Source organism: Rhododendron vialii, chromosome 12a (genome assembly GCF_030253575.1).
Source record: "Rhododendron vialii isolate Sample 1 chromosome 12a, ASM3025357v1".
NCBI classification, from domain to species: domain Eukaryota; kingdom Viridiplantae; phylum Streptophyta; class Magnoliopsida; order Ericales; family Ericaceae; genus Rhododendron; species Rhododendron vialii.
Window position 1 is genome coordinate 6,829,453 of NC_080568.1, and position 15,485 is coordinate 6,844,937.

Below are 15,485 nucleotides of genomic sequence, written 5' to 3' on the forward strand. Positions count from 1 at the left end.
ATTTGATATGTGTAGGTGTTCATTTCAATCTTCCATTTGTGAACGGCTAGGATCATCTGATTTTTGAAAGTTTGGATCAAGCACCTGCACATATCGGATTGAGACGATTTTCACGAGGGCCCACTCAATTTTGTTAAAAAAAATTATTGAGCAGCTCGGATCATCTGTGCAGGGCCCGGAGTGGATGGGGTGTTCGGTGGGTGTATCATCTCTCTTTATTCAATGGGTCTTGGAGCACCTCTACGTAATACCTCAAGATCCTTTGTGTGACAAATGTGGTCTTGCATTAAGCCTTAAAAAAATGGGCAAGGGTCCGAAATTGCCTTCGGAAAAACTTTAACTTCAATGTGTGGTTGCATCTTATACACGCGCAAGGTTCAGACATGGCCTTCGGAACTTTTGAGGAAAGAAAAAGTGGAGAAAAATCACTTGCACAGCCACATGACGTCCAGCAGTACCCAGGTCTACAACTCCACTATCAATTAGTATATTTTTGCGAGAGGTCATTATTAAGTGTATGGACTCGATGAGAAAGAGAGAGAGTATGGTGGTGCCCTAATACCGCTATCAATCGTACTTTTTTGCGAAATTACTACTATGCATATGGACTCCACGAAACCTCGACGAAAAGGGAGGGAGAAGGAGCATGTGTTTGACGGACGAAAACCAGAAGCCACTTGCCAGTTATCTTCTACGTACATGTAAACGCGTATTGATATACATGTACAGATTCAGGAAGGAGGAAGGAATCTCTCTCGCCAAATTGCAGATATATAAACACCCATATGTGTAGTTTTATTTTTGATAAGTCCCATATGTGTAGTTTTATTTCTACAGTATATGTAAAGGCCTGCAAGTGAAAACTCATAACTCATCCAGCAATCCACATATAATTTGATGGATAATTCAAAGTGGTCTCGTCTAGTTTACACGCAGCAGTTCGACTAATTATTCGAGTTCAGTTCACTGTTGGCGGGAGTAAAAAAAAATGGCCGAAAACAACGTGGCGTCGCCACCGGCGCCAGCGTTCAGGCTCCGGTGGGACGTGTTCCTGAGCTTCAGAGGGGAGGACACTCGCCTCGGCTTTACCGACCGCCTCTACGAAGCCCTCCTCGCCGAAGGCGTCCGCGCCTTCCGCGACAACGAGGGCATGAGCAAGGGCGACGAGATCTCGTCGAGCCTCCTCGACGCGATCCACGACTCCGCCGCCGCCATCGCCGTCATCTCCCCCAGCTATGCCTCGTCGCGGTGGTGCCTCGAGGAGCTCGCGACCATCTGCGAGTGCCGAAGGCTTCTTCTCCCCGTGTTCTTCAACGTGGACCCCTCGCACGTGCGGCGGCAGAAAGGGCCGTTCGAACAGGACTTTCTAAGCCTCGAGAGTAGGTTTGAGGAGGAAAAGGTCGTGCGGTGGAGAGATGCGATGGGAAAGGCGGGTGGGATCTCTGGTTTTGTTTATCAGAATAGGTACTTCTCTCTCTCCTCTCTCTTCATTTCAATCGAGGTTTTAGATATCGGCCATTAATTGCAATAACGGTTTTTAACTTGGGATCGGATCCTCTCTGATCCAAGTTGTGGACTGAGGAAACAGTCCAAATGTGGATCATACATTGGGAAGGTCAATGATTCGGATTTGTTTAAGGACTCTTCGCGTTGGATAGATCCAAACCATTAATTGCAATATTGGACAATTACTGGTGAGATGAAAATTGAAAGCCTACGGGTGAAAGGCACTTCAAAGAATTTTTTTTAAAAATTCCCTACTTCTACCACCGATTTCCGTTACGTATGGTCGATACTTCCCGGCTACCGTACCCTGACTTGACCTCTACATTCTGTTATTTAAAACCTTGATTTCAATGTTTCTGGTAGGGAAAACCCCAATGAAATTCAATTATTGGTTTAGTATTTTAATATGGTGTTTGTGTTTCGCGTGAATGGAATAGTATAATGCTTCTAAAAGCCGGAGATTCTGGCTCCTGTCGGGGTATTAGTTTTTTGATTCAGTATATAGTATATGAGAGAGAGAGAGAGAGAGAGAGAGAGAGAGATTATTTTAAGAATGCTTGGCTATACTTTAAACTGGAGTCTTGCTTCAGTCTTTTTCTTTTTGAACATGGCAAATTTGAGTCTTGACTCTTGATTCAGTCCGGAGAGAGAAAACCCAGCAGAATTCTTGTTCTAGCTTTCAAAATTCAGTCATGAGAAGGAGATAAGTCAGCAGAAGTATGATCCTCCTAGCTTTCTTAGTTGTGAGATGAGCCCAGAAGAAAACTAGCCTCCACAATGAGCCTACCTTTTTAATAGGGGTATAAGACTAATGATGCAAATGTTTTCTTGTAATTTGGATATGCTATTTTCGGTGAATCTTTAGAAATTGGGTTACATAGTTATGGTTAATTTAGCTGAACGTCTAATTGAATTAAAGAAATACTTTTACGAGGAAAATATCTAAAAATAATCCGACTATTAGAAGAATCATGTGAAAGTAAGCAACTTATTTAAGTGCAAACACTAAGTCGAGTTGACTGTGTCATATTTAACGTCCACTTAATATCCGCGTTGTGATGAAGCTTTTGCACTAAGTCTCTCCCTACGTTTGCCTTCAAAAAAAGAAAAAGAAAAAGAAAAAGTCTCTCCCTATGTTGATAGGAGTGTCCTATCTCAAAGGGAAATGACTGTATCCTTCCAGCTGTTGTTTGTGGGATCTAGGGCCATAGTTAGCTTGATATCTGCCTTCATGGTCTACCTGTGCCGGCAATATTAGTTAGCTTCAAGTATGATAAGAAGGGACACGTGAGTCTTTCTATAATGTCATTTCCTTGAAGGAACTAATTGGATGTGACTATTGTAATACAATGGTACAGCCAGGGAAGCTTGAGACTTCAAGTATGATAAGCAGACTGAGATTGTGGTCCTTAATGTACTATGTTATTTTTTAATGGGATTCAGCTGTTTATTTTTTGTTGTTAAATTTTTAGTTCACTTGGTTGTTCTGATTCCCCCGCTATCTTTATTATTTGGTATATTCCTTGTAAAATGGTGGAGTCTGTCTTTTGGTTAATTTAAACTCCTTCGTAGGTGTTTTATTTGTTTCACAGTTGACTTTGTTTTCCAGCTTACTACCCAATTGGTGGTCAGCTTGTGTTACAATATTTCAGTCTTTGCTGGTAAGCAACGCAGGACATGCAAAGCAGTTTATTTGTTTGTGTGGTTATGCCTAGAGAAGGGCAAAGACACAATGTTGCTTAAAGATATTTTAGCGGAAATTATAGTAGAGAAATTGCTTCTTGTTTAAATAGACTTAGTGTGACTTGTTTTCCATGGGTAAAATATATTTAAGTGATGAAAAGCTCCCTCACTCCATACTTCCCAGTCTTGATTTTATATTTGCTTGCCTACATGTGTTACTCATATGTCAACGCATTAGTGTATATTATCTTTTCCTAACAACCACCGAGGAAAACAGACCTTAAGGGGACTAACTACTATTGAGAAGCAAAGCCTAAGACCTCAAAACCCTACTCCTCTCCCTGCGCATGGTCTCCAATAAATTTTCTCTATCTTTCTCTCTCCACTCATTATCATCAAAAACCTCCCCCAAAACCCAAACCGAACAAACCCTAACCATTTAGAACCCGAGGTGTATATTATAGCTATAATGTTGGATTCAGCACATGAGGCATAGAGAAACGACCCGTGTGTTTCCTCATAGGTTTTTTTTTTTTTTCCTTTTTCTAAACTCGATTACTTCCTCATAATGAGTTGTAAAATAAGCACCCTTAGCCTTGTACAACAATTAATCTCCACTGGAAGTTTAGAAGCTTAAAATTGTACAAATTTGAATGGGATTAACTGCTGTATGCTTTGGCTGGGTGATGTGGTGTTGTTAGATAGCGTAGCAAGTTTGTGGAGAAATTTGATCATTTATGGTAACAAGATTGTACTTTTGAGGACTTTCCTTTGCTTTGAATGTTGAAAATTGTCCCACATTGGTTAATTATCTCCTCCAAAAACTAGTCTCCACTCATTGCCAATTGGTTCTGAGTTCGATGCTTTAACATGGTATCAGAGCTAGGTTTTCGGAGTCTTTTCCCTTTGTTTGTGCCATAGTTGCACTTTCTTTCATTGTGATCCGTGTGTTCCAGATCCTTTGTTGACCTCTCCACGTGCGAGGGTCGCACGTGAGGGGGAGTGTTGGAAATTGTCCCACGTCGGTTAATTATCTCCTCCAAAAACTTGTATATGAGCCTAGACGGCCTCTCCACTCATTGTCAATTGGTTCTGAGTTGGATGCTTTAACATTGAATTGGGTTGGGACCACAATGTCTCATCCGAAATGGTCCAAGGAGCAAACACACGGTTGGGACATGACCTAAGATGGTTCAAAAGTGGTAATTATAGTCATTAGGCCAAATAAAGCATATTTGGTTTTGGTTTTCTCTTGCCAGAATGCTTCTTTTTCTTTTTAACTTTTAGGTTTGAGTACATTTCTAACATGATCGTCAAAATCGGAAATTCATGATTCTGTTCAAGATTCAGTCAAAATCGGTACAAATCTATTGGTGAATCTATCTTGGGATTAAAGTGGCAATGAATGTTATACGATTCACAACTTGATTTCCAATTTACGGCACGTGCGATTCTTGAAAACACATCTGACAATTTTGAATCCCTTTTCATTTATTATTTTTGTGGAAAAGCAAGAGTATATCTTCATAGAGTATTTATTTTGTAATCAATTCTTTAAGCATTTCGAGATTAGAGCATCCAGACCAGTTGTGCGCTTAACCCTTTCCCTATTATTTGTTCTTCTAGAATGCCGATGTTGACCATATAGTGTTCTATGGCTATATTACCATCTACCCATAATTATTGTTCCCACTTTACCAGTTTTTTTTTTTACATAGTTTAGTAAGATACAAGACAAATTATATTCACTCAACGCCCATGGAATAAATATCTCTAAGATGATTCTTTGGACAATGAGTATACCATAATATTTGAATCTCGGTAAGTATAACATCATCTACGAATGAATATTGTGTGTATCTCTAACATCATCTTGTTTCCTCTAGAAACCATAGCATAATCATTTAGGTTATATAGGATCATAGTTCAGGCCAGGGCTTAGAATGTGTTGCCATACAAGCAAGCTAAGAATATTCGACTACACAATCTTTTTGGAGCAAACTTTTATTATTTTAGGCCTTTGCATCATTGTAATGCATCTCTTATGTATGAAATCATAAATGTACTTTTTAATGTAGTTTTACAGTTATGACAGAATCTGTACGATTGACTATGCGTTCGTTTCACGATTCAGGTAAAGGCAATTTCAATTCACATGATTAAATTTATAGTTTGACGACTATGATCTCAAATCTCTCTGTGGTTGGCGAACTTCCTTAACATGTTAATTGTAGGCTTTATTTGCAAGTATTTTCTTGTCTTAAGCTGTTTCCTAGCGATTTTAGAATTCAACTATTAGAAATAAGGATAAAAGGCCTCTTGGCTATGAAGCTGTTTTTTTTTTGATCGGCAGGCTATGAAGCTGTTGATTGAGTTGATAATATTCCAGAGAGAGTATATCATAAATTGTGTTTGTTGAGTTTTTTTTTTCTGTTCCTTCGGTCCTGTTCCTTCGGTCATTAGTTACACATTTCCCCTGATTTCCGGATTTGGAAATATAGAAGTTCCTTACTACATTGATATTTTAGTGGGGAGGAGTATTCATTTGTTATAACTTGGTAGTGTTACTTCCTGAGCTTGTGGAAGTGGGTACGACAACATTTACCAGAGGCTCAATCTCAACATATTTAGTACCAGCAAGCAAATAATCTCATATAGATGACTTAACAATTAACATAGATAAAGACATGAAAATATTGTTAGGACATAGTATGAAATGGTGTTTTCAATGTGTAATGTTGATTCAATAACGGACCCTCCTGATAAAAATATTCTCATGTACTTGAAAGTTTTTTTTTTTTATGGCAAAAGAAACTCCGACTCTAGTTCTACCAACTACTTAAGAGATTACAAGCATGGGGCTCTTAAAGTAATTTACATCGTTCTCGTCATGTTTGATCACTTGATGTAACATGCTGGTACCTTTCTCCAAATTTGCCATTTGGTTGTTCAAACGTGCTTTATAAATTTCCCGTTCTTTGTATAAGTTTTCTTTCCTTTTTTGCATTTACTTACTATGTTCTCAATATGACATCTAATGGCAGCGAAGAACCTGGGTTGATTCAATTATTAGTCAGAAAGATTTTGGCTGAATTAAGCAACACACCAATGGGCGTGGCTTCATATGCTGTGGGCCTGAATTACCCCATTGAGGAACTATTGAGATTGTTAGATGTTAAATCTAACGGCATACGAGTTTTGGGGCTTCATGGAATGGGTGGGGTCGGCAAGACAACCCTTGCTAAAGCTGCCTACAATAAACTTGTCAGCCACTTTGAACACCGCAGTTTCATTTCCAATGTTAGAGAGATGATGCAACAAAATGGTTTGATATCTCTTCAGAACAAACTCCTTGGTGATCTTTCATTGGGAAGGGCATCTAATGTAGATGATGCTAATGCTGGAAAAATTGCAATTGAAAGGATGCTTCAGGAGAAGCGAGTCCTTATTGTTTTAGATGATGTCGATGATAGAAGCCACCTTGGTGCACTGGTTGCCAAAAGAGAGTGGTTTTATGAAGGAAGCCGAATAATTATTACTACAAGAGATAAAGATGTTCTGATTGCTCATCATGTGCATCAGATGTATGAGGTGAGAGAACTGGGTCTCTCTGATTCAGAAGACCTTTTCCGTTATCATGCATTGAGAACTAGAAAGGCCTCTGAAACTTTCCTGAGTCTGTCTCGACAAATTGTGTCCCTTACTGGACGATTACCCTTGGCTCTGGAGGTATTTGGTTCTTTTCTGTTTGATAAGAGGAGAGTGGAGGAATGGGAAGATGCTCTGCAAAAGCTGAAGCAGATTCGTCCGCGCCATCTCCAGGATATCCTAAGGATAAGTTTTGACGGGCTGGATGAGGAAGAGAAGTGTATATTCCTCGATATTGCTTGTTTATTTGTTAATCTAGAAATGAGGAGAGATGAAGCAATTGACATAGTGAAGGGCTGCGGTTTCAGAGCTGAGATTGCAATCAATGTCCTGGTAGCAAGATCTCTTGTTAAAATTATGCAGGACAAGAGTTTTTGGATGCATGATCAAATTAGGGATATGGGCAGACAAATTATTCGGCATGAAAGCCTTTCAGATCCCGGTATGCGAAGCAGACTGTGGGATCATGCTGAAATTCTGACTGTCTTCAAAGATAGGATGGTATGAATCTTAGCTGCAGGCCTTACCTTTCTCTTAGGTCCTGTTTGGGAATACCAACTTTTTACTGGACATGCTATTTAATGGGTTTGAATTTAAATTCTATGACATTAGTTCTCTAATCCCCCACACCCTGCTTTCGATTAGATTTACTGCATCTCCAATGGTTACCCTTGTAAAACTACAATCTTTTTCTTTGGCTTTTTAAAATAGACAATATTTTCAGGACAACTCAAAAAGGAAAGAAAGACCTAGAATATGGGACGCAAGGAGTACTAGTTTACTCAGCTTGTTTTCCTTGTTACTAAAAAGGGATATATTTGGGTACAAATTATCCGTCTGAATGTGATTGAGAATATGAGAATGCAGACTTGAGAAAAAAGAGAGATGAAGAGAGACAATGTGACAGGGTTTAGTCATTTATTTTCTTTGATTTTTATCACAAGTAGCTTCTTCTTTTTCTTCCTCATTTCTTTTAGAATGGCCTTTGTTATTTTTTGTCATATGCATGTCAAAGTCAACTCCTCAACCCAAATCTTTACACTAGTGCTCATTATATTCTCAATTTTGCCGTTCAAAAATAAAATCCAATTTTTATTGGTTCTTACTGAATATGATTCTTAATATTGTTAATTGTCCTTTAAATCTTGTTACCAAATATACTCTCTAGTCTCTCTTGAAAGTTTGTTTGAAACTTCATTACCTTCGTTAATGGGGTGATAATTTCGTATATATTCGTGAACCTGGTTTGGTGGGGACTTTGTGAAGAATCCAAACTCGTGAACCTGGTTTGGTGGGAACTTTGTGAAGAATTCAAAGTCGTGAACCTGGTTTGGTAGGAACTTTGTGCAGAATTCAAATTCATAAACGCTGGTGATTGTTTATTTGGTTCAATAGTTTTTGGTTAGTAAAGCACTGTATAACCATCTAATCCTGAATTAGACTCCTGCATCTTTACATGAATAGGTGAGTGGCGTCAAATATGTTTATCGATTTTATTAGTTGGTTACATTTGATTTGGATAGGATGTAGTTTTGTATTTAAACAGTATTCCAAGTTTTTTTAAAGGTACACTAAATACTTCCTACTGCTTAAACAGTATTCCAAGTTTGTTAAAGGTATAGTAAATACTTCCGACCGAAACAACACATCATATTGAAATTTTTGTTCTTCAGACGAGTCATCTCAGTGGGTGAACCATGGAAACCTTGTGTTTGTTCTATTTGTTTAGGCTTTTCCTACTATTTTTTGGGCAATAGAACTGTAGAGACACATTTTTGCTTTTCTAGGCACTAGTCAGCAGTAACACATTAAATGAAGAAGTTGCTCAATGCATTTCTACTCCTACTGTATTGTACTGATTTCATTTTATATCCTTGTGATGAATGAAATTATTTTTGCCGATAAAAAAAAAAAAACATTAAATGATGCAAGGAAGTAGGACCTTATTCTGCAACAAACTAAATGGAGGTGTTAGTGGTTTTACCTAGCAAAGTCTCTTAGTGAGGTACTGGTGTCCAATCGGCCAATCCAAAAAAATAGAAGTTGTTGAGTTTGTCCCACATGTCACGGTTTCTGCAACATGACTGCTTTTATATTTTCTGGTGTCACCTTGAATGTAATTGTACTAGCTTAAATTTCTTACTGCTTTTCCTTCACTTGGCTCCAATTGGGCCTGTAATTCATGATTTTTTTTTGATCGGCAAAGCAAACTTTTATAAAACTCGACCAAGATACATCGAGGGGAAGGCATGGAGCACAAAAAAGCTACACTGCCAAAGAAAGCTACAACAGAAAAACCACCAACCGAGAGTTGGAGGACAAACAAAACTCCTAAACAAAGCTCCTCAAAGATACGACTAGATTTTCAACTTTCGAATGCCATCCAAGAATCCCTTAAATTCCTCCACCGTATAGATGTTGATATCGAATTCGGCCTGTAATTCATGATTGGCACCAATTCGGCCTGTATTTCATGATACTGTACTAATTTTTTTCCTCCATATCATTGATGTCAGGGAACGAGATGTAATCAAGGAATCATTCTCAACTTTGAAAAGAATCATATGGAGGTGATCCCTGAATCACTTTCTTTGGACATATTCCAAATGACACCCAATATCACCTCTGTAATAACATACTTGATGGGTTTATGGAGAGAGTGCTTCTACTCTGGAGCCAAGAAAGAGGCAGAGGTGACACTTCGAACTGAACCATTTGAAAAGATGGTTTGTCTGAGACTTCTTCAGTTAAGTAACGTGAGATTGGAGGGAAATTTCCAATGCATACCTCCTGAACTAAAGTGGCTACAATGGAGGAAATGTCCTTTGAAAAATCTTCCTTCTGATTTTTGTCCACAGCAGCTTACTGTTCTTGATCTCTCAGACAGCAAGATAGAAAATGTGTGGGGCTTGAGATGGTGGAGTTGGTACAAGAACAAGGTATGTTCCACTATTGCATCAATAATATGAGATGATTGGCTGCTTTTGAATTTCCTCGTACCCAAGCTTAAATTTCTGGTGCCAGTAATTGGTCTTAGGTTTAGGGTCAAAACTTTATATTCCTCGACTTAGTGTCCATTGTTCAATATTGCGATGTGGCTGGTGAATGCTGTAATTTGTTAAACATGTCCAAGTGTGGAGTCTGTGGACAGCTTGGCTGAGGGTTGATTTTGCATCCATATCTTATTTCCTTGGTAACACAAAATGCCTTATGTTGGTTGACAAGGTTTGGGATTCCATTGTGATTCTTTATTGTCGGAGAGAGTGTTCTAATGTCAGAGAATTTAGTGTTGTCTTGTTTTGTATATGATTTGTTGAATGAATTTTGATTGAGAATGAATATGTAAAGGCTTCGCTGTGTTCATTTTTGTTATTCTCCTCTTTGCTTTTATTCCCTTTTGCAAACCTGTTGTCGATGAGGTTTTTCCTTGATTTTGGTTTCACATACAGTTTTGCATTGCAGCAGTTTTTTTTTTTGATGGGCGCAAGTAAATCTTGGTAAATTTTCAGGTGGCAGAGAACTTGATGGTTATGAATCTTCATGGCTGCTACAACCTAACTGCTGTTCCTGATTTATCCCGGCATCACGCCTTGGAAAAGCTGATCCTTGAGCGTTGCACTAGTTTAACGACGATTCATAAATCACTTGGTGACGCAACTACTCTACGTCATTTGAACCTGAGGGATTGTTCTAACCTTGTGGAATTTCCAAACGATGTGTCTGGTCTGAAACATCTTGAGACCCTTATCCTCTCCGGTTGCTCAAAATTAAAAGAACTACCGCAGAAGATGGAATGCTTGAATTCTTTAAGAAAGCTTCTTGTTGATAATACTGCGATAGAGCAATTGCCTGAATCTATATTCCGGCTTACAAAACTTGAAGTTCTCAGTTTAAACGACTGCCAATCCCTAAAGCGGCTACCCCTTTGCATAGGACAGCTGGGTTGTTTAAGGGACCTTTCACTTAATGGTTCTGCATTACAAGAGTTACCTGATTCCATTGGCTTTTTGGTCAATCTGGAGACACTTAGTTTGATGTGGTGTAAATGGCTTACTGTAATACCTGATTCTGTTGTCAATCTCAAAATGTTAGCGAAATTTTGGCTTAATGGTAGTTCACTGATGGAACTGCCAGCTTCTATTGGTTCGTTATCCTATCTGAAAGAATTATCTGTTGGAAACTGTTCTCTCACCAAACTCCCTGTTTCCATTGGTGGGTTGGCTTCCCTTGTTGAGCTTCAGTTGGATGGGACATCGATCATAGATCTGCCAGATGAGGTTGATGGTCTGAAATCTCTTGAAAAGCTTGAGATGAGAAATTGTGAATCTCTTGGATCATTGCCAGATTCAATCGGACACTTGGTAACTCTTACCAGGTTGATCATTGTGAATGCTTCCATTGTAGAGCTGCCGGAATCCATAGGAATGTTGGAAAACCTCACCATGTTGAGATTGAATAAGTGTGTGAAGCTTTGCAGACTTCCCTCTTCAATTGGGAATTTGAAATTCCTCCACCACTTGCACATGGAGGAAACTTCAGTGACAGAACTACCTGAAAGCTTTGGCATGCTCTCCAGGTTGATGATATTAAAAATGGGAAAGAAGCCTTATCGTGAGGTATCTGAGGATGCTGAAACTACAGAGATAGCTAATAAACCGATTGTGCTTCCTTCTTCTTTCTCAAATCTTTCCTTGTTAGAAGAATTTCATGCACGTGCATGGAAAATATCTGGAAAAATACCAGATGATTTTGAGAAGTTGTCGGGTTTAGAGACTTTGAATCTGGGTCACAATGACTTTCACAGTCTTCCTTGCAGTCTGAGAGGACTGTCCATTCTAAAAAGGCTTTTTCTGCCTCACTGTGAGAATCTCCGAGTTCTTCCCCCACTCCCGTCAAGTTTGTTGGAGTTGAATGCTGAAAGCTGTACTGCATTGGAAACTTTATCCGATCTATCAAATCTAGAGAATTTACATGACCTGAACCTCGCGAACTGTGTTAAGTTAAATGGTATTCCAGGTCTCGAATGCTTGAAGTCCTTAAGAAGGTTGTATATGAGCGGTTGTAGTTCCTACTCTTCAGTGGCTATGGGAAAACTTAACAAGGTTCTGCTCTCTCTCTCTCTCTCTCTCTCTCTCTCTCTCTCTGTATATAGATTTTCTTGGATTTGGATATGAGCATTCGATGCAGAGGAGAATAGTAAGTGGGAGACCATGTAAACTCAAATCGTATCATTTTAGGCTTTGAATCCAAAAAGTATGGGTACTGAAACACGTCTTAAACACTTTGTATGGTACATTATGAAACATTCTCAGATAACATGATATGTGTTTTTCAGCAAGGTACTTGTGTTCGAATGGTATTAGGGTAAATATAGATTTTCTACTTCCCAGCCATGTAAAAGGTTAGAACTATATATTGATATTAGCTTCTTTTTCACCAAATATCCTACAAATTAGAGGGATTTTTTTTTTTCTGAGAAACGGGAATTTCATTGCAAAGCTGCAATCCAGCTGAAAGAGTATACAAAGTACAATGGGAGTATATGTACAATGCGTATCATGTGTGTGTGTATATACGTACATCGGGGTGGTTCTGGGGACAATTAATTAGACACCTAAAAAAACACCTCATAGTTCCCGATCAAATTTTAATGATCCGAGCGTTCAATGTGGTCAGAACGTGATTTTAAGGGTACTAGTTAAAAATCAGCAAAAAAAAAAAAGACCGGAAAGGACTAGATCTGAGCAGTTTTTAGCTTAGATTTGATGAACGGTTTAAGTAAAGAAATGCTCAAAACAAGCACTTTAAGGCTCCGTTTGTTTGGCGTAAAATGTTTTCCGGTAAAATATTTTACCTATTTTCCGGTGTTTAACTATGTAAAAAATGAGGAAACCATTTTATATGTAAAACATTTTCCATTAATTGGATGAAAATGACTTACCCTTTAATCTTCCGTAAGTAATTTTCCGAAATGAACCCACTGCCTTCTACTGCAATTTTCACTATTCAATTTCATCGATTATCAGTCCTGATTCACGTTCAATTCCAATATTCTCATATCTCTCCACCGTTTAAGCCCATCCTCTCTCTCTACACTTTTTTTATCGATTTCTGAAAATACTTTTCAAGTGTCAACCAAACACCGAAAAATAAAAGTTTGAAGTTTGTTTTCTGAAAAAACATTTTACATGGAAAACATTCTACATCAAATCAAACGGAGCCTAAGTGTCCCTGGAAGTATATGTGCAATTTAAGTGTATGTATGTATGTATCCCGTATTCTGCATCTTAAATAGCTCTTCTATCTGAATGCAGCTTGCTTTGAAGTATATGCGCAATTTAAGTGTCCCTGGAAGCGAAATCCCAGATTGGTTTACTCCAGAAGAGATTTGTTACTCGAAGCCCAAAAACCGTGTGATCAAAGCTGTAATTGTATGCGTTGTCGTCTCTATAAACCATCAAATACCAGATGATTTAAGAGACCAACTCCCTGTAGTGGCGGGTATCGAAATAAAGATCCTTAGAGAGAACAAACCGAAACCAGTATTTACCACTGGACCGCTTTTATCAGGAGTACCGAAAGATGATGAAGATTACTTCTACTTGTGCCGTTATCCAGATTGTCACCCATTAGTTTCTCTTTTACAAGAAGGCGATAAGATTCAAGTGGCCAGGCAGAACCCTCCTGTGGTCAAGGGGGTTCAGCTGAAGAAATGTGGGATTCATCTTGTTTTTGAAAACGACGACGATTATGATGGAGATGAGAAATGGTTGCCCGAAGGTCAACAGTCTGTATCACAGAAATTGGCAACGTTTGTCGGATCTTCTGAGGAAGGCACTCGTATAAGGGATAGCGTTTCTGAGAATGGAGAAACGGTAGGGAGGAATCAAAGCAAAGGACTACTATCTTCTAATCATCGGAAATATTTGCTGCTTCTCTCCGTCGCTCTTCCGTCTACCTTTCTGCTGCTGAGTTGGTTGGCATTCATGTTCTTTGCTTAGTGCTTTTGCTTCTCTCTATAAAAACCCTAAATTTGGCCCTATATTTTTATTTTCATAATTAGAGTAATTGTATTCTTCATAAAACTTAGTTAAATTAAGTATGTAACCAGGACCCTAACTAGCTAATATCCTTACTAAAACCTTTTATTATCCATAACACCATATTACCCACTAGACTACCAATTCAATCACACCTATCACTCAACCCATCTCTAATGTCTAGCTGTTTTTGGCCCTCCTTTTCCCAAGCCAATCAGAACTTAAACCACTTACCTTTAACTCCTAAATAAACTCCCTCACCCGCACACTTCATTACCCACCATGTCTAAGTCTATAATATTACCCCATATATTACACTCACTCCTGGCCCTCCGAAAATTTCAAGTCTCTAGCCTTCTATCTCTATATTTCAGCCCATACACTCAGTACATATAAGTGGAAAAGAGAGTTAGAGTTTAGGGGTCATCTATGAAGTGTTAGAGAGAGTGAAAAATGGGTTTCTCACCTACACCACCTCATCAACCAAACCGAAGCTTCCAATCTTCTAGCACGAGCTCGAACATTTCAGAACCAATTTCCAATCGTCCCAAGCCATCCCCGAAGCCCACGTTTCTGGTTGTCCCATGAAACGGGTGGAGTTAGTGGTATGAGAGGAAAAGATCTTGTGGAGAAGATCCCTAGAATTCACTTAAGTTAATGGATAGTAAGAAAATGATGATGTGTTACTTTTTTGTGCTTTCTTTTGATATCAATTGTTATATTATTTAACTGCTTAGTTGTAAAGTAAGGGGTTAATAGGGTAGGGATTTATCTACTAAGTGTTGGCTAACGGCATTTTTGCGCTAGGTACCGACGAAGAGCAATGCGATCAACCTGAGGAACAGTACCCCGTCGAAGACCTCTTGAACCAAAAAGGAGAGTTCGTAGAACAGTGGATGAACTACTAGAAGAAGCTCTGTTTATTTTAGTGTTGTAATTTCAGTTCCAAAAGTGCTTGCACAATTGTGGAACTCTATTTTATTTGGTAATATGTAAGACCTAATTATGTTGACTTCAATTTTAATGATTAAAGACTCATGTTGTTTAACCTTGTTGTTTATCAAATCAAATTTTAAAGGCATTAAATTTTTTTTTAAAAGATTTAACTAATGTTTCCGAAAATCGGGGCGTTACACTCTCTTTCCGTTTTCACAATCCTTCAAGTTCCGTGGGTTAGACGATTTTCAATTGTTTTGTGATGTTATTGTTTGTATGGTTCTTTGAACTCCTCCTTTTTCTGCCATCCATACTGTAAAATTTTGAAATTATTTGCTACTTGATTCAGTATCATGGAAAGAATTGAATCTGAGTTCATTTCTCATGGCAACCATATTTTACTACTGCGCACTAAATCACAAGCTTGTATGTTACTCCCTATTATCCTTCTCTTGTTGGACTCCGTGGTAGATGTCATGACAATACACATGCTATTCAAAACTAGGGGTGAGTTAACGCTATTGACTAAACGGTATTTTCAGCATTTCGGTATTTAGTTAAAAAAAATACTCGCTATTCAAGACAGCTCATTTTCCTTAATTAAATGGACGAAAATTGGTATTTTTTGTATTTTTAATGGAAACAAGTGGTATTCCAGTATACCTTCCACAT

General features: G+C 38.5%; 1 protein-coding gene across 1 annotated transcript; it reads left to right on the forward strand.

The window, feature by feature from the left end:
* Positions 1-799: 799 nt before the first annotated feature.
* LOC131310338 (disease resistance protein RPV1-like) lies at positions 800-14,925 on the forward strand. Its single transcript, XM_058337302.1, has 6 exons — positions 800-1,464; positions 6,234-7,338; positions 9,354-9,776; positions 10,347-11,939; positions 13,152-13,813; positions 14,685-14,925. Exons 1-6 carry the CDS (start codon positions 989-991, stop codon positions 14,713-14,715), a joined length of 4,290 nt encoding a protein of 1,429 aa, XP_058193285.1. The 5' UTR covers positions 800-988; the 3' UTR covers positions 14,716-14,925.
* The last annotated feature ends 560 nt before the right edge of the window (positions 14,926-15,485 follow it).

Bases quoted from the DNA above. Each gene is read 5' to 3' on its own strand.
- LOC131310338 (XM_058337302.1), top strand. From the start codon at position 989: ATGGCCGAAAACAACGTGGCGTCGCCACCGGCGCCAGCGTTCAGGCTC. The intron at 1,465-6,233 runs GTACTTCTCTCT...ATCTAATGGCAG, and splicing joins GGTTTTGTTTATCAGAATAG to CGAAGAACCTGGGTTGATTC. The intron at 7,339-9,353 runs GTATGAATCTTA...CATTGATGTCAG, and splicing joins CTGTCTTCAAAGATAGGATG to GGAACGAGATGTAATCAAGG.